Genomic DNA, 21698 nt, shown 5'->3' with positions numbered 1-21698 from the left:
CAATAACTCACAATTTAAAAGCACTGATGCAGAGTTCCTTGTGTGTCCAGCTTTCAGGCAGCAATACAAACATCACAATAACTCTTGTGATTAATGTTCCTGCTAGAGAGAGAGTGATGGAATTTTGTATAGTTTACTCACCATAAAGTAGCGCAGAGGGTTAATGTGCCTGCTGCAAAGAATAGATCTGTATTGTATGTGGATAGCTGAGTGGATTTGTAAAGCCAGCCTTTACCAGTGCATTAATGCTGAATGTGAGAGACGGGCCATGGGCAGATGATAGGCATTTTTGCAGGGTGGTAGTGAGAGAATCAGAGGAGGAGGTCGTGGTTGGTGCAAAAAAATGACTGCTGCACCAGGCGCCTACAGCGCTAAAGCCGGCCCTGAGTATCAATACAAACTGCGCAGGTCGTCCTCTGAAGCTGGATCTTACCCTCTGGTTTCTGGGCTGTCTCTCACCAGCCTCTGCTACCTTGTTGTGTGTAATAAGTTACTTACTCACTCACACAGTCCCTCAGAGTGATGTGCGACCACCTGATGACTGGCTCCAAGGAAGAAACTGAGCCTTTTCAAAGACAGCAGACTCAGAGGGGCACTTTAAAGTGCCCCGCAAAGTGCATAGTGCACAATACAAGTCCCAAGTGTTGGTAATCAGGGTAACAACAACTCACCAACTACGGTCTCACAGTAATTCTGTGAGTCAGAGCAGTTCTGGATGGACGTGCAGTCTCTGTCGTTTATTGCTGCAGTACATGAGAAGCATGCACGAGAGTGAGCTGAAAAAGAAAACACAGGGCATGTTATATTAATTACCTTTGTCTTCGGACCTCAAAGTTGGGTACATATTTGCAGGTGTACTACCGACAGATCTAGTGTAAAATATATTTCCTAAAAAACATCATGGGCAAAATATCATCAGACATTGGGAGTCATAGTATTGTCTGCACTTACGTTGTTAAGTAAGCACTAAAGTTGGAAAAGGTTTAGAAGTCAGGTCAATGTTACCATTAGGACTAGCGCAAAGGCTAGGTGTAGAGTTATAGTTAAAGTGACTGGTATATACAATTACTCTTACATTATCTACATTTATGTGATATGATATTATGGTAAAATGAATTGCACATAACTTCAAAAACAACATTTTTATACTCGATATTTTGGCTCCAATAACAAGCCTTTAAGGTGCCAAAAGATTGCATTTCGAGTCGTAACTGAACTATTTACAATAAAAACACTGCTGTAGTGGGGAAAACGAATAAAAAGATGATTACTTTCTTCAGTTTCTATATACAGTGCACTTATCAGATAAAGATTTCGATGTGTCATGATTCACTATATTTTCAGATATGAAATAGTCCCTCATGCATTGCTATGAAGGCACCCCAAAAGGGGCGGAAAGATACACCAAACAGCCAGTAGCTTGAGGGGAGATGACAATCCTCCTCTGAGCGCAGCCAAAGCCGACTCTGCTAAAGAACTGGTAACAGACAGCTGCGCTCTCAAGACAGACCTTGAAGTGCACCCCGATATTCTGGCACTGGATATTTTGAAACACGTTGGGTCAGATGGAACACTTACACTACAGACAAGATGTTCTAAGATATTGTGACACACTTGAAGTTGCAGGAAATCTGATCTTTTTAAACTTTTTTCTGGGTCCCTGCAGTAGAGAAGGCACCTCGGTACCCCCCTCTACCTCCTGGGAAATTAGAGAAATGGCCAATGTCCCTGGTAGGAAGAACGTACGGTGGGCGGGGATCACAAGGTGCTGCACGAACTTGGATCATAGTTTTTTAGGTCTGGTGTTGGACAAGACCTTTAACTACACTAAAATTATAGGTATAATACACTTATTTCTTTTTTAAACCATCTTTATTAAGATTTTATTTTGTACGGTATAGGGAGCATGCCAACTGATGCAAGCTTCACAACAATATCATTACAGGTATGGTGTGGTATGTTCCCACAGTTACAAACATACATGCGAAATGGCTTGGCAGTGCTGGTTCAAGTAACACAACAAATAATCACTCTATGAGCCTGACAAATTCTCCCTAAATATTATGCAGTCCGTGACAGCAACATGCAGTCTACCCTGTGATCACTTTGCAGCATGGGAGACCCAGCGCCAGGTATGCAGCGTAAAATGTCGTCTTTGAATCATGGCCATGTGATGGAGGAAGAGAGGAGGGGTGCAGACCTTTACTTGGGAAGTGTCACTGATGGGCTATTATACAGCTTGTTTGGTTAGTATGAGATGGGGGCATTGTCCTGCACTCCCTGAAAGGCGGAGGGTAAGCCATTCCACTCAGATGTGATGGAGCCTTTCCGCAGCTCTTTCACTTCTTCGTTGTGAAGCTCAGTGGCTTTAGTCTTGCCCACACTTAATGGTCACCGCCTGCCAATTCACTATGCCTGGAAGTGTACTAGCCTTTCAATGCATCTCAATCTGTATACGCGCCAGATCTATGAAACGAGTGGGAGCCCCACCAGACTTGTGTCATTTATAGAGGCTCAGCAGACTGAGGCCATCAGTTGAGGTCTGTGTGGCCTATGACTCTGGTGAGGGTGTCTGTGACCTCTGACAAAAGAGTGCAGACTATTGGACAGCTCCAAAACACATGCAACATGTCCTCCCGATAGAGTGGCAGCGCAGGCAATCTGATGATGCCTTGGGTTAGATTTTATGAAGATTAGCCGGGGTAGGATGTAATCTTGTATATACTGAAAGGAGGCATTGTGGGGACTTTCCACGGGTGTAACACTGTTCTATCCCATTCTTTCTGGGTCAGTTTGCGACCAATGTCATTCTCCCAAGCCCGTCTGAGCTACACTAGTGGGTCCTGGATTGTAGGGAAGAGGGCATTAGCAAGCCAAGTGACCAGCTGATGACCAGTGCCCATTGTGGGAGTGTGGGGGGTTCTGTGTCCACTATGCCCGACAAGCGCTTCAGCTGTCCTCTCATCTGTCTGTAGGCTATGAATTGGCCCGTCTGGAGGTCCGTGCGATTTGTTAGTTGATCGAAGGGGATGAGGGGCCCATCTTGGAATGGATCATCTAGGGTTCCAACCCCTGCCGATTCCCAAAGCTCCATCCCCTCCCCTGTGATTTGTTCCTGAATCCCCCGACATTATTGTGACATTGCTGACATGATCCGCAGTGCTCTCCTGTAGCTTTCATATGCTATTGCAGGAAGCCATTAGAGGGGGTGGACAGCACTGCATTTGAGAGAAATAGTTCTCACACCAGGCTAATCGCTCTCCCTTCAGGTTACAGTCCAGTCTCTGCTGGATAGCTCCCCGCAAGCCTGCATGCAGGCCACTGCACCTACCTGCACCGCCAGGTAATAATGCTAAAAAATTAGGGCACCCAACCCTCCTCTAGTAGGCTCTGCATTTTGGCCAAGGCTACTCTGTGCCTGAACTTGTTCCTGATAAGGCCGCCAAGCATTGTATTCAATGATCTGATTGTAGTGTGTTTAGGAAGCTAGCTCTTTATATAGTGCACGAACAAGAGGTACACTGTGCAGAGTCCAGACAAACCCCAGAGGAATTACAGAGGCACAAATGCCACCCGAAATGCTCTCTTTTGTGGTAGTGTGGGTGAGCAGTTAGGCATATTAGAGGGCAGTGCTAAGCATGTAATGCACACACATAGGCAATAAGTGAGACACACTCAATAAAGAAATCCAACACCAAGATCACCAGAATCAGGTGAGTACTTTTCGAGTTAGGAGTTTTTACTGTTTTCAAAAGTTGACACTTTTTTGGGGCGGTAATGTTATCCTATGGGGCAAAAACATTTACTACATTCGAACACTTCACAGCGACTTATGTGACTGTTCTCCAGGACTTAAGGTGAGTATGGGCAGCGTCCAAGGCCACACCAACAGGTCCTGGAGGCTCTGGGGGGTCTGGGTGCAGAGGTGTGTTACTGCATCGGGTGTCCCATTCGCTTTAATTGGTAATGGTCCGGTCAGGAAGTTGCTGCAAGCTGGGACTGGAAGGTCAGTCCAGGGGAACCCATATGAGGGGGCCTCACCCCTTGTGGTCCTCTGCACGTGGGGACACTATTGGGCCACCTCTCCAGTCACTTTGGGGCTTGGTTGCAGTGGTATCTTTTGGCATTGGGTCCGGTGCTGGAGTAACACGGGTTTGGAGGAGGGCCTGCAGAAAGAGGCTACAGACAGCAACTGTAAGTCCAGTCTGGCCCAACCCAGGGATGGGTTCAGCTCCAGAGGGTCTCAGGATCTTGTGGGCACTGTCCACCCCCTCGGACTTGCGTGCAGAAGTGCTTTGAGGTGTCGGGTTGATGTGGTCAGGGACTTGCTTTGGGTCTTGGTGACCTGGTGAAGAGGGAAACAGGGCAATGGGGCCACTCTCCTGAATGGCCTTATATATCCTGATTTCGCTCAACGGTAGGTCTGCTTTGGGGCTGTTGGAATCCGGATTTGACCACCAACAAGCCTTGGTTGCTGTAATGGGTCCAGTACGTCAGGTATAGGTGTAGGGAGTGTCCGGTTAGAGTCAGCGTCTCGGGCTTCAGTGAAGTGGTGGGGCTGACCTTCTCGGCTCCAAACAGTCTTCTCATTCGTTGATCCCTCAGGGGCCCGATGGCAAATGGGGTAGAGTACCCGCCTCTACAAGTGGTGCCTGCAGATGCAGGGAAGCAGCTCCCTGCTCCAATGGAGTTATTCTGGCAGCAATCCCGGTTTCCTGGAGACTGCTGTGGCAGGACAGGTCAGTTGCTCCACAAGGGTCGGGTGCAGCAGGCAGGGTTGGCACCAAGTCCGTTGTGCGCCCTCAGTTCTCAGGTCAGCAGGCTGCTTGTCCATTCCTTCTTTTGTGTCCAGAGCAGATCTGAAGTTCTGGTATCAGGGGGTCCCTAAATACTCAATTTATGGGCATTAAGGGGAGTGAAGGGTAGTACTCAATAGGCTACTTACCCATAGGGTCACTGTGCCTCCTAGATGACCACTTTTTTTGGGGAGTGGGCATCACCCTGTCTCAGAATGCCTAATTCCACCACACACAAGATGCCGGAATTCCTAATGTTGTGTTCACATCAGGTTGGTCACCCTATAGGTGTATCCAGCCTGGCAGTGCAACACACCTACTGCATAGATAATTTTCCCACCTGTCCAGATGCCAAATGGGTCCTAGGGCAGTGGGGTCGGCATCTCTTCTGAAGGAAGCCAGATCTTCATAGCAAGGGTGGTGGGCTTCTTTGAAGCTCCTTGCCTTGGAATGCAGATTTGCAGGTCATCGTGTTAGGAGGGGTGTGTTAACACACCTGCCAGAGCACACTTTATTCCTGACCTGCCCAGAGCAAAGGTTGTTCATCTTGGGAGTCAGTCAGAACACAGGCAGTTGGTAGTTTTTCAGGGGGGCACCTCTAAGGTGCCCTCTCAGAGCATGTATTAATAAATCCATCACTGGAATCAGTGAGGGTTTATTAATACAAGATGGTTGAATCCAAACATCCCTACCCTCCATGAACTAATCATGTAGCTGGGGAACTCGTATTAACCAGTGTCCAGCACATGTATTAAAAAATGCCTTACCTCTTCAGTTACTTTGTCTAAGGATCGACAAAGACATAGAAAGGGCATATTTACTCATGCATATATGTCCTCACCTGTAACATAATGCACCCTGCCTTAGGGCTGTACAGCGTACTGTTGGGGTGACTTACAAATATTACAGGCAGTGTTAGGGGACATGGCACAAATGTTTGTGCCATGTCATGTTTTCGAGCACCTTGTCATGCGGCATGCAGTGGCAGTCTGTTAGAGTTTGGTGCTTGATCCCTTACAGTGGCACAAGTTATACCGCAACTCTTAGGGACCCTCTTTAGTTCTTATGCCCTAGGTACCAGTGGTACCATTTACTAGGGACTTACAAAATGTGCTAAAGGCTTGGTCACTTGAGAATCAAGTGACGAGTGTTCTTGCTTTTGGGGAAGGAACACTGGCACTGGGGACCTGGTTTGCAGGAACCCAGTGCACTTCATTCAAAGTTGCATCAAAAACCAGACAAAAATTGGGGGAGAGGGGCTTCTGCAACCATAACCCAGTTTCGTATACTGTGGTAAATGTACACTGGCAAGTTAGTAAAATTATAGAGTAGTCGTGGGAGCATCACCATTTTGGAGAGAGATACTCAGCCCTGCACTGTGAGTGGGAGGGAGCACCAGAAGGTGATTTGGGGTCCGAGGCAGGCAAACGCCTTCATGAAGTTTCTGTATATGAGGTATTGGTACAAGTGGTAAATGTTAACGCCCAAGTAAGAGAAGGTGTGAGGTTCCCAGTGAATGGCATAATAGCCCACCATGACATACTGTGGAAGGAACTCCGGATGAAGTGGGAACAAGAAGTTCTTGACGCAGTTGATCCCTAGTCCCAAGAAAAGTCTAAAAACATCCAAGATATGCGCTATCTCATCAATACCCTCTCAATTATCTTTGACAGAAATTAGGATGTCATCAGCCGACAAAGAGTCTGCGTGGATTGCATCTCCAACAGGTATGCCCCACTCCTGGCCTGCCTGATGGAAACTCTGTGAGTGGCTCCATTGCCAGTGCAAAGAGCAAGGAGAATAGAAGACATCCCTGACATGTGCCCCTGCCGACTGGGAAGTGGGCTGATATCTGTTGCCCTATTTTCACCATCGCCTTGGGTTACATGCCAAGGAGCTTTATACATGTTCTGCAGCCTGCCTCTCATGCCCATCACTCCTAGCATTGCAAGCATGTAACTCCAGTCTATGGTACTAAATGCTTTTTTGAGATCCAGGGCTGTGCATGTTTGGCAAGGGCAAGCATCCCTGCTAGCAGCCTATGCAGGCTTTGGATTTTGAGGGTCGTGTATCTATTTGGTGTAAACTTGTTTTGGTCTGTGTGCACCAAGGTCTGCATGTGCTCCAAGAGCTGTATTGCTAAGGCCCTGCTTGGGATTTTGTAATCACTACCCAACATGGACAGTGGTCTGTAGGAAGCAGTCTCAGCAGGGGGGTCAATCCCTGACTTCAGGAGTGAGACCAGTAGCGCCTCCCGAAGAGTCAGGGGCAAACATCCGGCAGTGAAGGCAGATGCATAGATTTTAAACAGTTTAGAGATCAGTGCTGCCTCATAGGCCTTGTAGAACTCAATAGGCAGGCTGTCCAATCCCAGAGTTGTGCACGTAGGGGAGTCACAAATTACTCCCTAAAGTTGTGTTCCATAAGAGGGCCATTCAGGTTTTTGCTGAGGTGCGGCGTCACAGCTGGCAGTGTGACCAATATATAATACACTTACTTTCAGGCAGCACTATTGAGCCACTGGTCTGCTGTTGTGTCTTTCAAATTGTTCTTCCATCCAATACAGCATACAGTATGGGGCAGTGACACTGCAACCATTGGCTAATTTCACTGTGAGTGACAGCATTCTGTCCATCCACAAGGTGCACATGCTCACATAAAATAGTTTATTTATATGCCAAGGACTGCTGTGGCAATATGTGCTATTTGAACCCCCACAATATTTTTTCTTTTTAGCCATTTCACCAGAACAAAAAAAACAAAATCATTGACAAAGCCAAAAGGATGGCAGCCAACACAAGACCTAAACATTTTGCCAATGCATATTTAAACATTGTGTCATAGAGACACTTTAGCAAGACAACTAATTTCCCCCTTTTGGTGCCTTAGTCATGTAATGGTGAGAAGTGAGACTTAAGGAAAGTGGGTAATGGATGCTTCATAGTTGTTCATAAATTCCACTTTGCTTAAAGTTGCACATATTGTATTGTATTGTAATCGTATTTATATAGCACTTACTACCCCTGACGAGGCGTTGAAGCGCTTTTTGATGAGTAGCACGCTACTCTGGAACCCAACAAGAATTAGTGATGGATTAGTATCGGGAAATAATGAGTACAGTTTTAGTATTATTATGAGTTAATTTGAGCCACGGATATGAGAGTTTGTTAGTTAGATTGATTGGAGTAATGGAGGGGTATTGGAGGAAAGAAATCCAGAAGTGTTAATTGGGAGTATATCCTTCAATTACTCAACCCAAAGGCTTGGGATGAGTAAAGGGGGATGGAGGAGGGAAGAGTATGTGGAAGGGTTAGGGAAAGCATAGTAGCAGGGTGAGATAAATGCTGGAGAATTTAGTAGGGTTGTGTGGGAGGTCACGGTAGTAGAGTGAGGTTTGGTGAGTTAGATGTGGAAGCGGAGGGAAGAGCTTAGGCAGAGTTATTTAGGAGATGAAAGTAGTAGAAAGGATTTGGGATGAGTCAGAGTGAGAATGGAGGATAGTTTGATAGAGACATGACATATGATGATGGGTAGATAAGTCTGATAAGATGAGAGCAGGAATTCATAGATATCTAGTATAACAACCCCCCCAGGAGCCATGCAATGACCCACGAACATGCCAAGCACTGAAACAACATATACACATACATACATATATATATTTATACATACACACACACATACAAACACACATGAATACACACACATATGCACATACAATAGATAATTAGAACCATGGGTAAAAATATACTTAGTCAAACAGGTTTAAAGAGTGTGTGTGAATTTTATTGTTATGACATAGTAGCGATACATATTTTCTAAAGAACTATACATAACTAGAAATATACACATAATCAGAAAAAAATATTTATCATCATAGGCATGTGCAGTCCATAGTTATTTGAATATGGTGGTTATAAAGGAAAGAGCCTCTTGAGTGGTTTTCTGAAGACAAGAAAGTTATCTGTGGCTCTTATAGTTGGGGGTAATGAATTCCCTAGTTTGGCTGCTTTAACTGAGAAGGATGTACCACCTATAGTCTTTTTCTTGTATGGTGGTGTTCTAAGGAGGGGTGCTAATCTTGAGCGGAGGTTTCTTTGTTGGATGTATTTGGTAGTTTTGTTTCTGATAAAAAGTGGTCCTGTTCCATGTATAGCTTTGTGGGTGATACAAAGCAGCTTGAAAGTGCATCTTCTGGCAACGGGTAACCAGTGTAGTGCTCTCAAGGCAGGGGAGAGGTGGGCTTGCACATATGGCACACTTAGATTCTTGAATGCATGCTGATGTTGCCTACCAGTAATTGACTACTCTGTTACTACTAGGTTGCCATCTTAAAATGGTTGCTTGTTTGATCTATGTCAGGATGTCTTTCAAACCCTACGCAATACTGTGTGTCATGATATTTAAGGCTCGGGTGATCCTCGCTGTCGGGGCTTGGGGTGTACTGGGAAAGGGGTTGGTTTACATGAGAATTTGGAAAAAGGCCTAAACCGTGTTGTGTTGTTGATGTGTGCCCAAACTAGGCCTCATGACAAGTTGGGTGCAGTTGGAGACTCTCCCACTCGCTTATATGTTTATAGGGAGAATCAACACACACAGTAAAACCTAAAAGGCTTTCCTGTCTATTTTCCTCCTGCGAAAAACAGGAGGTAAATCCGAGTGGAAACCAGCCCGAATCGGGGAGAACATGCAGAAGCTGAGCAGGTCTTCCGAGCAGAAAACAGCCTCATGAACGTCAAGTCCTGGAGGCTCTGGTGCCAGTGGCTCTGGACGCACCAGTGATGCCAGCAGGTACAAGAGGGACCACTGCCAGGGCTGCCCTGGAAACCAAAATCAGTCCTGGCAAAGCTGTCCAGGCCAGTCCCTCGGACAAAATAAAGCCTCCTTGCGCGTGTTTGGGTCCTGGCTGCTCATGGTACTCTATAAACTGCCCACAGCATGCAGCCAACGGGGGGAATGCCAGTGCCAGGACTGGCACCCAGACCCTGGCCACTGCCACCAGGAGGAAGTTCTGAAAAGCATTTTTGTGTACATGGAAATCTGCACGGTTGTTTTGTGCTGGTTGATTTTTTAATCTTGTCTGGTTCAGGGTGGACTTATTTCACATTCCACTTGACTTTGTAAGTACTATTGTTATGTTGGGCTTGTTCGATCTTTTAAGTTTCTTATTATGAAATAATAATACATAAAATGTTTCAGATGTAACATCTTCAGTTTTTCCAATACTCTATGAGTTAAATAATACCCAGATCAGACACAAATCAATGCTAACTAATGCTGTGGACTGTGGTTGTGATTAGTTCTCATGGTTTAGTTCAATGCGGCACATGAAACAGGCGCTTAAATATTTGGATCAAGTGTAATTAGTTTTGTAAATGATCCCCTTGTTGGACATTTACTTCAGTTGATTCTGTTACCCATGCTCTCAAGTGGTTACTAGGGTGCCCCTTTCTTCGTAGCACATTGCTGAGTGCCAGTCGCCTGGTTACACTCCTCACACCCGCTTCTGCCCACCAGCCGTGGTCCATTCTAACGCTCTACGATCTCCTCTCTAAGGCATCACCGCCTGGTACCAGCCTACATGGCTATTGGTTCTCTTTACTGAGCTATGTCTTGATTTATCGCCAAAGGGATGTACTTCCAAAGTGCCCTGTGGCTACCTCTTGGTGGCTTGCAGCGCTTTACAAAAACAAGACAGAAATAAATAAATTAATTCTGAAAAACATTCATGGGATTGTGGCACAATGGCGTAATAAGGGCGCCTTAGAGAAAGAGGTTGGGAGAAGCAGAAGGACAATGCAGTTTGGATTCTGCGCAACGTGATCGACACAGGGATCACAACCATACATATAGCATGAAAATATCTGGTGTATCATTTTATGGAAAAACCTTTGGGGGCTAAGAGTCGCGGGCAGAGGAGATGAGCAGCAGAATGTTGGAAGTTTTAGGAAAGGCGGAAAGAAGAGGAATGGGGCAATAACTCACGAAAGTGCTTGCAGAGCTCTATAACTCAACATTGGAGCTACTGGCATTGAGGTCAAGCTTTACATTCATGTTTTGGGGTAATCAAGAGCATTTTGGTTGAAAGACTGGAACAGGTGTGGGAAATGGAGGCCTGCCTGGTTGTGATGGGCAAAGTAGAGCACAGGGGTGAGAGGTGTATTGTAGGACATTTGGGAAATAGGGCACTTAGAAGATTTGAATGGAGTGGATGGTTAGGTAATTGGTCACAAATGCCACAGGTGAAGTGGCATCGGGGCCCTGGAGTATGTTGTGCCACTGCACTGTATTTTTTCTACGGTTCTATTCAATCATGGTGGGGGGGGGAATATTTGGATTTTCCAAAATTGTGGCATCTCTGATGTACTAACATGCCCTTCTCATTCTTTTGATAATAGTGGCAGAATAGTTCTCAAATCTTAATTTAAAGTGTATTGTATGAACAGAGACCAGCGTTGGACATATATCATGTACCAACAAGTAAATACCTGCCCTTCTGATGCCATTTATACTGTCGTATTTTGCTCTTTCCTTTCGCTTTTCATTTCTCGTCCCTTCACTGTTCACACAATACACTTTAAATGAATATTTGCAGCGTATTCTGCCACTATTATCAATAGAATCAGAAAGGCATGTATTTACATGTTAGTGCATGCTAGCTGTCCAACCCTGGTCTTGAAGGATTGAGTCCATGCCGGAATTTTGAAAAATTTAAATTGCCCACCCACCGCCGCTTGGATAGATAAATACAGTGCAGTGGGACCACATACTCACAATGCTAGTCAGTCAGTGGCTATATTGGGGAGATCTATCACCCTTTATGTTGTGGTGGGTGGAAGAAAATGTGAATGAAAGTTGAACAGATCAGTGAGGACCCCCAGACGAGGCTTTGCGGATCCTAGGGTGTCCCCGGAACACAGGGTGGGAACCACTGCTACACACCATCCAAGCCAAAAATATGTTTTTTTCCGATTACCACTTTAACTAGAACAACTCTTTCCCTACCCGTAATCTTCTTATAATACACCCATCCCATTTTCCATCCCATTTGCTTTATTATGTTTATTTTATAACCACCTACAGTCATAAATGAAGCAGAAGTGGGGGGAGTCTAGAGAGCAAAGGCAAAGCAGAAAAAACACAGAGGGCCCCACATTGCGAGCAGTTAAAACTTGTTTAGGGCTGGCCTTTGAGACAGCTTTACCTGTTTCAGCAGACTATTGCCTTAAAAATAATATCATACATAAATACAGACAGAGAAGGGGTTTTGATCTTCATCCATTGGTCTGTTAAACAATCACCCACATTGTGTTTGTGCCCACTGCAGCATACACTCTTGAGCAATGGGTCCACTCATTTGCCTACTGGCTCCCTTCACTTTGAGTGGCTGCACAAAGCTTGTGCACATTGTTCATATCTACCAAAATTGTATTGGTTTTTTTTTTATTTACTTCATTATATGTTACTTTTCAACAATGGCTATATATTTTGCCTGCACTCCAGGGGTCCAGTTAGATGATGATTTATTTTGTGTCTCCTTTTAAAATTGCTATTATAAAGTGACATTGTGACATTGTAGCTGCCCGCAATTTCAGTGTTTTCTTCTTGTCAACTACACAAAAAATATTAGTAAAATACATTATAGCTTGTATTTAACAAAATATCAGTAGTGAGTCAGCCACATGGGCAAATGTTTTTGCAACTTACCTTTTTAAGCATATGATGGCCACATTTAGGTGACAGCACGTTTTAAAAAAAAATTTGTAGCATTCACTTGTGATGAACATTTTTAAAATAACCATTATATCAGCATATTTAGACCATCTATATTATCTTTGTCAATTATTGTTTTAGGTCTTGCTTAATGAATGTTGCTTCTGGCATTCATACCGACTATTTAAGAGCCATTATGAGAAAGAACTTGGATGTACAATGAGAAATGATAGGCTATGTTCATGGTCCAAGAATAGTGGCATAAAGGTGTTAAGAATAGTGTTCGGAACGTAGTTGGTGTTTTTGTAGGAAAGATTCTTTATTTTTGTTTTTTGTTGTTGTTGTATGGGGACAAAATGGCAGAAGGTAGAAACAAAAGATTTTTTGCTTATGATGGTATGTTTCAGTCCTCTCTTCCTTGCTCTTCAGGGTATTGAAGAGTGACATTGCAAAGAGGATGGCTGGAAAGGTGACAACCAGTCTTCTGGTGATCAAAAGATCTGTGAAACTGCAGGTATTACAAAGTGGGTGCAAAATATGAGGTGTATTGTGAGTTCATAACTTTGTGTGCAGCAAATGCAAAAGACATGCATTTATGGGGTAAACTCTCCTGGGAAATTGCAGGATGGCAAGTGATGTAAACTTCTTCAGAAAGAAAAGCTCGTCTTGACTCATCCTCCCTATTTTGGATGCCTCAGGTTGGAATGGAACAGTGATGGTGTTGAGTCTGAATTTTATAGGCTGTGTCCACATCTCTGGACACAGTCAGAACAATGCTCTGTTTTCAAAGCCTCCCAAGTAACTAACTGGGGTCTAAAACTGGGGCTGTTCAAGTCTTTTTTTTGGATGAAAAGTTACAGAGGAAAATTCTGCCTCAATTGCAGTCCAAAGTGCAAAGGGTAACCGATGGGGTTTCATAGGGTTCACATTGTTACCGCTACCATATAATACATCTACAGACCTTGCGTTGCCTTTGTAAGGTCTTGTAGAATTACATTTCATTATGCTGATGATATGAAGCCAATTATTACAATCCAGAAATCTGTGATAAAAATGAAAACCTTTTGACGTATCTTCAACCAATTTACAACTAGATTTGTCTCAGACCGTTGAAGTTACATCATCTTAAAAACAAACTTATGGCAGCTGGAACTAAATTGGTAACATTGCCAAAATAACTACAGTGAGGAGTGCGGAGGACTGAGAACCAGCTGGGGCGGTAAAGAATCTTGGCATCTGGACTAAACAGGATCTGCCTCCCCGTGGCTCAGGTCCCCCGAGTCACTTTTTGGTCATCTGATAATAAATGCTCGCAGATCTCCATTCCTTTCCTTTCAACACTTGGTTCCGGTTGTCATGGCAACAGTGGAATCATGTCAACAATGTGTATTTGGGGTATTGAAATTTCACCTGAGCCACCTTCAAGTAGTTGTGAATGCCACTAATCCAGCTGAAAAAGAGGTCTTGCGCTTCCCCAATCCATGTTACTCTACGCTGGTTGCCCATACAGAGTGTGAAAATCACCAGGCCACTATAGCAAGGTACTGATTATCAGCCCGCTATAGCAAGGTATAAATCATTAGACGTGCTAGAAAAAAGCATTGTTCTCCATGCTACTATAGAAAGGTATTGCTCACCAGGGCCGCTATAGAAAGATAGTGTTCACCAGGTGTTAGACCTGACAGCCTTAGGGTGGTCACCCCTAACTCTTTGCCTGCCTCCCTCCACTTTTGAGATACTGTTTTTGCTGGGTTTTAGACTCTGCGCACTTTACCACTGCTAACCAGTGCTAAAGTGCATATGCTCTCTCCCTTTAGACATGGTAACATTGGATCACACTCAATTGGGCTATTTGATTTACTTATAAGTCCCTAGTAGAGTGCACTATATGTGCCCAGGGTCTGTAGATTAAAAGCTACTAGTGGGCCTGCAGCAGTGATTGTGCCACCCACTTAAGTAGCCCCTTAACCTTGTCTCAGGGCTGCCATTGCAAGGCCTGTGTGTGCAGTTTCACTGCCAACTCTACTTGGCATTTAAAAGTACTTGCCAAGCCTAAAGCTCCCCTTTTTCTACATATAAGTCACCCCTAAGGTGTGCCCTAGGTGACCACTAGGGCAGGGTGCTGTGTAGGTAAAAGGCAGGACTTGTACCTGTGTAGTTTATGTGCCCTGGCCTGCTCCCTTCATAGGCTATCATTGGGGCTGCCCCCATACATTGTTTGAGTGGTAGCTGCTGATCTGAAAGGAGTGGGAAGGTCATATTTAGTATGGGCAGAATGTTAATACAAAATCCTGCTGACTGGTGAAGTTGGATTTAATATTACTATTTTAGAAATGCGACTTTTAGAAAGTGAGCATTTCTCTGCACTTAAACCTTTCTGTGCCTTACAATCCACATCTGGCTGGGTTTAGTTGACAGCTCCTTGTGCATTCACTCAGACACACCTCAAACACAGGATACTCATCCTCACGTGCATACATCTGCATTTTGAATGGGTCTTCCTGGGCTGGGAGGGTGGAGGGCCTTCTCTCACACAAAGGACTGCCACACCCCCTACTGGGATCCTGGCAGACAGGATTGAACTGAAAGGGGACCTGGTGCACTTCTAAGCCACTCTTTGAAGTCTCCCCCACTTCAAAGGCACATTTGGGTATAAAAACAGGGCCTCTGCCCTACCACCTCAGACACTACCTGGAGAAGAAAGCTGAACCAGAATCTGCACCCTGACAATAAGAACTGTCTGGCTGCCCAAAGGACTCACCTGACTGCTTTCTGAAGAGGACTGCTGCCTTGCTGTTGCCCTGCTGTCTTGATGCTCTCTTGCTGTGCTGCAGAAGTGCTGTTCAAGGGCTTGGATAGAGCTTGCCTCCTGTTTCCTGAAGTCTCAGGACCATAAGGACTTCTCTCCTGCAGCTGTAAAATTAGACGAACCGCCTGCCAAGAACAACGCACAGCCTGCTCGCAGTGAAAAATTCACGACACGCTGACTCCGGAATGACGCAGCCTGACTTCGTGACAGAAGATCGACGCAGCGCAGGTGACGCGACCGGAACTTCGACGCACGGCCCTACTGGATCGACGCAAGCCAACTCAGAACAACAACGCCCGACTTCCTGAGAGGAATCGACGCAGCGCCTGCCATGCGGAAGAAAATTCTACATATCGCCTACCGGAATCGACGCAGCCCCTGTGACTTTGCTCAGCAAGCCTATGATTCCACAGATCGTCCCCTGGGCATCTGAAAACCCCGCAACCCGAAGAGGATCCACGTCCGCACAACGGAAATCAATGCAACGTCTTCTGCACGTGGAAAATAACGACGAAAATCCGTGTGTGAAGAAGCAAAACCGACGCACACTCACCGTTTTCCACACATCTCCTCCTCTGCGGTCCCTTGCGAGGATTTTATAACACAAACCAGGTACTTTGCCCTGCAAGAGACACTTGTTGTTTCTAGGAGGACTTAAGACACTTTTTATTGCTTCTACAGGTATACTTTAACTTTAAAGACATTTGACATCACCTTTAGTGATATCCCTACATTTGCTTATTTCATCTTTAATCCTTTTGACCTGCATTTATCCAGATAAATATTATATATATTTCTAAACACTGTGTAGTGTATTTTTGTGGTGTTATATTGTGGTATTGTATGATTTATTGCACAAATACTTTACACATTGCCTTCTAAGTTAAGCCTGACTGCTCAGTGCCAAGCTACCAGAGGGTGGGAACAGGATAATTTGAATTGTGTGTGACTTACCCTGGCTAGAGGGAGGGTCCTTGCTTGGACAGGGGGTAACCTGACTGCCAACCAAAGACCCCATTTCTAACACCAGGCCACTATAGAAACGTATTGTTAAGTAAGCCACTATAGAAATGGATTGTTCACCTGGGCCCTATAGGAAGGTATTGTTCACCAGGCCACGCAGCTACAGAGGGTACTGTTTGCCAGGCCGCTATAGAATGGTACTGCTCATCAGACCCACTTCAGAAAGGTATTGTTTACCTGGCCATTGTAGAAGAGTATTGTTCCCCAGGTCTCTACAGAAAGGTATTGTTCACTAGGCCGCTATAGAAAGGTGTTGTTCATTAGGCCTCTATAGAAAGATATTTTTTGCCAGGTCGCTATAGAAAGGTATTGTTCAGCAGGCTGCTATAGGCTGCTACAAGCTGCTACATAGGCTGCTGGGATTATCTCAGATATGTTTCGCATCTGTGAATCTGGAAGATCATTAGGATTACCTAAACCCACCCTAGGGGTTGTTACCTGACTTTAAGAAGGTGAGAAGGTATGGATAAACTTTTCAAGACCAAAAACCCAAGCAGACGTTATCTAAAAAAGAAACTTTTGGAATCCCTATTGTTGGTGATTGTTAGCAATAAAGAACTAGGTCATTGTTATGCTTTCAAAATAGGGGTGCGTTGAACTCATGGAGTTTAACTGCGGAATTCCTCTGAGTTACATAAAATCTTACCGATGCTCTGCTGAGTTCTGCCAACAAGTGGAAAATATCCAGCTTGTGCTGCAGTTTAGCGGCTGCATTGCAAACAGCGCTGAAAAATCAGCGTGAATGGCACCATGCATTGCACAAGAGTGTGCGGTCATTTGAGTTGATTTTGTTGCCACTACAGTGTAAATTCTACTTGAGTGGCAGCAAATCTACCTGAGTGGCAGCCCTTTGACTGCAACCACTCATGACCACCTGCGAGCCCCTGCACCCCCCTGCATTAGAAAATAGTCCTAGGGGACATCAAATCTTGCTCGCCAGTTCACATTTTCTGCAACCACACAGGAGAAAAATTCTGCCATGCGGCAATTGTGGAATTTAGCCAGAACTCTGGATAAAGAGTGTTAGACCTGGCAGCTCTTGGCACGGTTTCCCTGTTCTTTGTACTTCTGACCTCCTGTTTTTGGATTCTGTGCTGTAATTTGTTTTTGCTGGTTTTGATACTCTGGACACTTTATCACTGCTAACTATTGCAAGGCATATCTCGTGCAAAGATTACCATAGGGATTACCTATAAATACCTTCTACATGTAATTTCCCACTGGGAGCAGACAGAGATTTGGAATTTAGGGTCTCTGCACTCACAATTTAAAAATACATATTTTAGTGAAGTTGGTATTTAGATTGTAAGTTTGAAAATGCCACTTTTAGAAATTGGGCATTTTTTTTGCTTAACCATCATGTGCTTCTGCCTGGCTACTGAATACACGTCTGGGTCAGACTGACAGTTGGGTTGTTTGTCATCTCCCTCTAGAGAGTGACACAAAGGGAGCTGAGGTGTGTCCTGCATATCCTGATAAGTCTTCCTAGGCTTGTGTGGGAGGGAGGTGCTGACACCTGCACCTGAAAGGGCTATGCCTGTCCTCTCATAATAGTCTCCAACCCCCTAGTGTGTGTCTGTGGCAAGTCAAGGAAGTAGCAGTATTGAACCAAAAACCTCAGACTTGTTGATTACTTCGAGATCAACAGGAACTTCTGCCAAAGAATAGAGCTTGATGCTTGAGGAGGACCTGCCACTCTGCCTGTTGCTTTGCTGTGCTGGCCTGCTGCTGCTTCTGCTTTAAAAGGGTAAGGCCTGGACTATGCTTTCTGAAACCCTGCTTGTGAAGTTTCTCCAAGGGCCTGGACTGGGCTTGGCCCCTGTTCTGAAGTCTCAGGGCCATCAAAGACTTCATCGGCCAGCACCTGAGCCCTCTTGCTGGGACCCCTACCCTGGCAAGCGGTGACACATCCAGTCCCTGGGTCCTTGAAAGGAGAGCCTGGTGAACCGAAGGTGAAAATCCATGCACCGGAGGAGAGCAGCAGAAAGATGGATGCAGCACCTGCACCACGGCTGAAAAATCGACTCAGCACTGGTGAAATCGACTTATTGCCAGCTCAGAGCAGATTCATTGCTGCTGTGCATCTAGATTTTCCACGCATCGTCCCTGGGCGTCAAAGTCTTCAACATCACCGCACGGACCCGAAGCTGCCTGCCTGGAAATCGAGGCATCCCTTCCATGCAAGGAAAGAACTAAGGCATTACTTACCTGGCGGTGAGAGAATATACGCATGGCCTCACTTGCAATTAAGGAATTGATGCATTGCTTACTTTTACAATGCACGCCCGCCCCTGCTGCTTTATTTTTGATGCATACCAGACACTTTGTGCTAAAACAACTCATCCATTGATTCTTATGGATTAAGACTCTTTTTACTTTAAAAAGTTGATATCTTTACTTGTGTATGTATCTTTACTTGTGTACTTGTGAGTCCTAAGGTCGGACAAGTCCTACCTGATCCAGGTCTGTAGAACGCGTAGAGTCAGGTGGGGAGACAAAGCGTTTACAGTGGCGGCTGCCAGATATTGGAATGGTCTACCGCTATACATCAGGAAAGAACACAATTTCACGATATTTAAGAAGCGGGTGAAAACTTTGCTGTTTCCACAGTAGGGTTACTGGCTTTCGGTCATCCTCTCGTTATTTATGTCCTCAAGAGATTCGATGCTAAGGCCGGAACACGCTATATAAATGTTCATATACATACATACATACATACATACATATGTTGGATTGTTGTTGTTTTGATCGTGGTTGATTTAGAAAAATATTGGCTATCTTTCTAAACTTGTGTGGAGTCCTTTTGTGGTGTTGTCATTGTGTTACTCTATGTGTTTGTGCAAATACTTTACACATTGCCTCTGAGTTAAGCCTGACTGCTTGTGCCAAGTTACCAAGGTGAGAAGGGGTTATCTGAGCTATGTATCTCCCTTATCCTGACTAGAGTGAGGGTCCCTACTTGGACAGGGTGTAAACTGACTGCCAACTAGAGACCCCATTTCTAACAAAGCGTAATGCAGAGGTACCAAAATTCAGTGGAAAGAATTAAACATTCTGCCAACTCTTAGTCATAAACCCCTTAACACTACATAACAGCATACAAGATGTCCTCAAAGTGTGTAAATGTTGTGATGTGGGATTTAAGGAGATGTTTTGTCAGGCATAGTGGCATAAAGTTCCTAAGGTGTGACTCCATCGAATGCAGAACCTCCCTCCATCTTGAGTACAGGAGGTTGCCAACTTCCCTCTCTCACACAATGGGAGCCACCATTGTTGCCGAGTTATGCAAAATCATTGTCAAGTCTGCCATTCAACGCAGATGTCGCCTGACCTTATTTTTCTAAAGAAAGCACCATGCCATTTGATTAATTACACAGATACAGCCATAAATGCTACATTTGTTTGCGTCACATATCCACTTTACACCATGTTTAGGATAATTAAGAACACATACAGACATATAACTAAAATAGTGTAGTCTGAATTGACGATCTTTTATCTTCTATGTTCATTAGGAAACGTCTAGGACGCATTCCTTTATGTTCATAATCTATGTCAGATATTCTTGAATTTATGTCAGAAATTCCAGTTTGAGATAAATTTTAGTATATAGGGACAACCACTTAACCACTTGTCAGGAGAGGTCCTTTGTCCAGATTGCCGTCCGATATTTTGGCAGAGACGATCTCAACTACTGCCGGCACACTTCATTTTTCGCAGATGCTGCATGTTGTATGAAGCTGATAAATGCTGAGTTCTGGAGGGAGACTGATTGCATGCTACCGCAGAGTGTGTTTGCCCTTCAGGGGGAACACTCTTCTTTGAGCCTCCACTGATAAAGACAGCTGTCTCTTCTCCTTAAGAAACTCTAGACTGCGAGTTGCTCTGCCTTCCATGCTCTCGTAGTATAGCACAGAGAAGTAGATGACAGACTGTCAGCTTTCAGATGATGTTTCAGTGACATTTCTTTACAATGGTAGAAGTGTTAATTTTATTGTTGTTATTCAAAATGTGTCTTCTTGTTTTTATATTATCCTGTGTACTTGTTTTAGACGTACTGAGAAACAGATTGTTCCTGTAGTAATAAATACTTTTAACATAAAAGTGTTAATTCTTCCAAGTGCAATGTGTGTGATGCAGTGAATAATGATAAGGGTTGTTGCTGTTTCCATGGTCTCCCTGATCCCTTTATGGGAGTGACAGTAACCTGAATGCAATAGTTCTATGTCAGTTACACATTGAATAGTCTTTGGGGGGACACAATAATTTGTCTTTCACATTCATCCCTGGTGCATTGAATCAAGTTCACCCATATCACTAAAGGGTGGGAAAGTACACCGTGTAGAATTTTGCGAAAGTCTTAGCTTACACAACAATAGGAAGAGCTGGGGCCTTTTGAAAAGGGACTTTCCCATTTAAATATTTTGATTGACATTTAAGGGAGACAATACACTTGAATTGAGTTAGAATGTTATCACCATGTCAATTATTTCCGTAGATACTAAATCAAACTTAGTAAACTATACTAATGAATAGTAATAAATGAAATACATTACACCAAGGATTGATAACTACAACAATATTTTGGCCAACAAATGGAAAGCAAAGTCAAACCCATGAGAGATCAGATCAACTACTGTCAGCAAACAAAGTCCCTGGGTTTCATTTTAGATAACCAACTCTCACCAGGACATGTTAAAAGACATAGCTTAAAATGGTCAGCGGCAATTATGCACCACTTGCAACCTTAAATACGTGATCTTGGAACAAGATATACTATCTCCAGTTCATTCTTAAGCTATCTCCAGACTAGACTATGGAACAGAATTGCTCCCTGACTTATTGAAATCTAGCCTGACTCCCATCAAATTGCTGCTAAACTCTGCAACAAAGGTAGTTAAAAGCACAAAGAGGTCACAACAAGTCCCACAGGTTCCAAGGTCTCTGAACTGGCTCCCATGGTACTTATGATGGCATGCTAAACTACAAAACAGGGCACTATATCTCAATGTCCTGCCTTGTGCAGAACCTGCACATCCCGGGCAGAAACAGAAACTCTCTACGCAATAAAGTCTTGGTGCTTGAAGCCCCGAAATTCAACAAGCATAAGACAATCAATCCTTCTGTGGGGCAGCACACAGAATCTGGAATATCATCCTTTCAGAATTAATGGTGGCTCGCTCAAACTTCTTTGATAAAGGATTGAAAAAATGTGTCTTAATGCTTTACCTTGCCTGCCTAAGTGCTTTCTGCAGGTCTGTGCAGCTTTACATTTAAGTTTTTGTTGTGGGACAGGCACTCATGTAGCGTGCTAGAAGGGCTCCTCCCAGGGGGGTAAGAAGCGCTATACAAATGAC

At 44.4% G+C, this 21698-nt stretch overlaps 1 protein-coding gene across 1 annotated transcript in view; it reads right to left on the bottom strand.

Moving 5' to 3' along the window:
* The window catches only part of LOC138282871 (prostate stem cell antigen-like), a 92452-nt gene that overhangs the window by 11553 nt on the left and 59201 nt on the right, over positions 1 to 21698 (bottom strand). The window contains exon 2 of the mRNA XM_069220862.1: positions 672 to 776. Within this exon, the coding sequence (XP_069076963.1) occupies positions 672 to 776 (105 nt within the window). The remainder of the gene's footprint in view (positions 1 to 671; positions 777 to 21698) is intronic.

The sequence above is a fragment of the Pleurodeles waltl genome, chromosome 2_2 (assembly GCF_031143425.1).
Source record: "Pleurodeles waltl isolate 20211129_DDA chromosome 2_2, aPleWal1.hap1.20221129, whole genome shotgun sequence".
Lineage (NCBI taxonomy): Eukaryota > Metazoa > Chordata > Amphibia > Caudata > Salamandridae > Pleurodeles > Pleurodeles waltl.
Note: the sequence above shows the minus strand (reverse complement) of the source record. Positions and strands in the feature narration are given on the sequence as shown.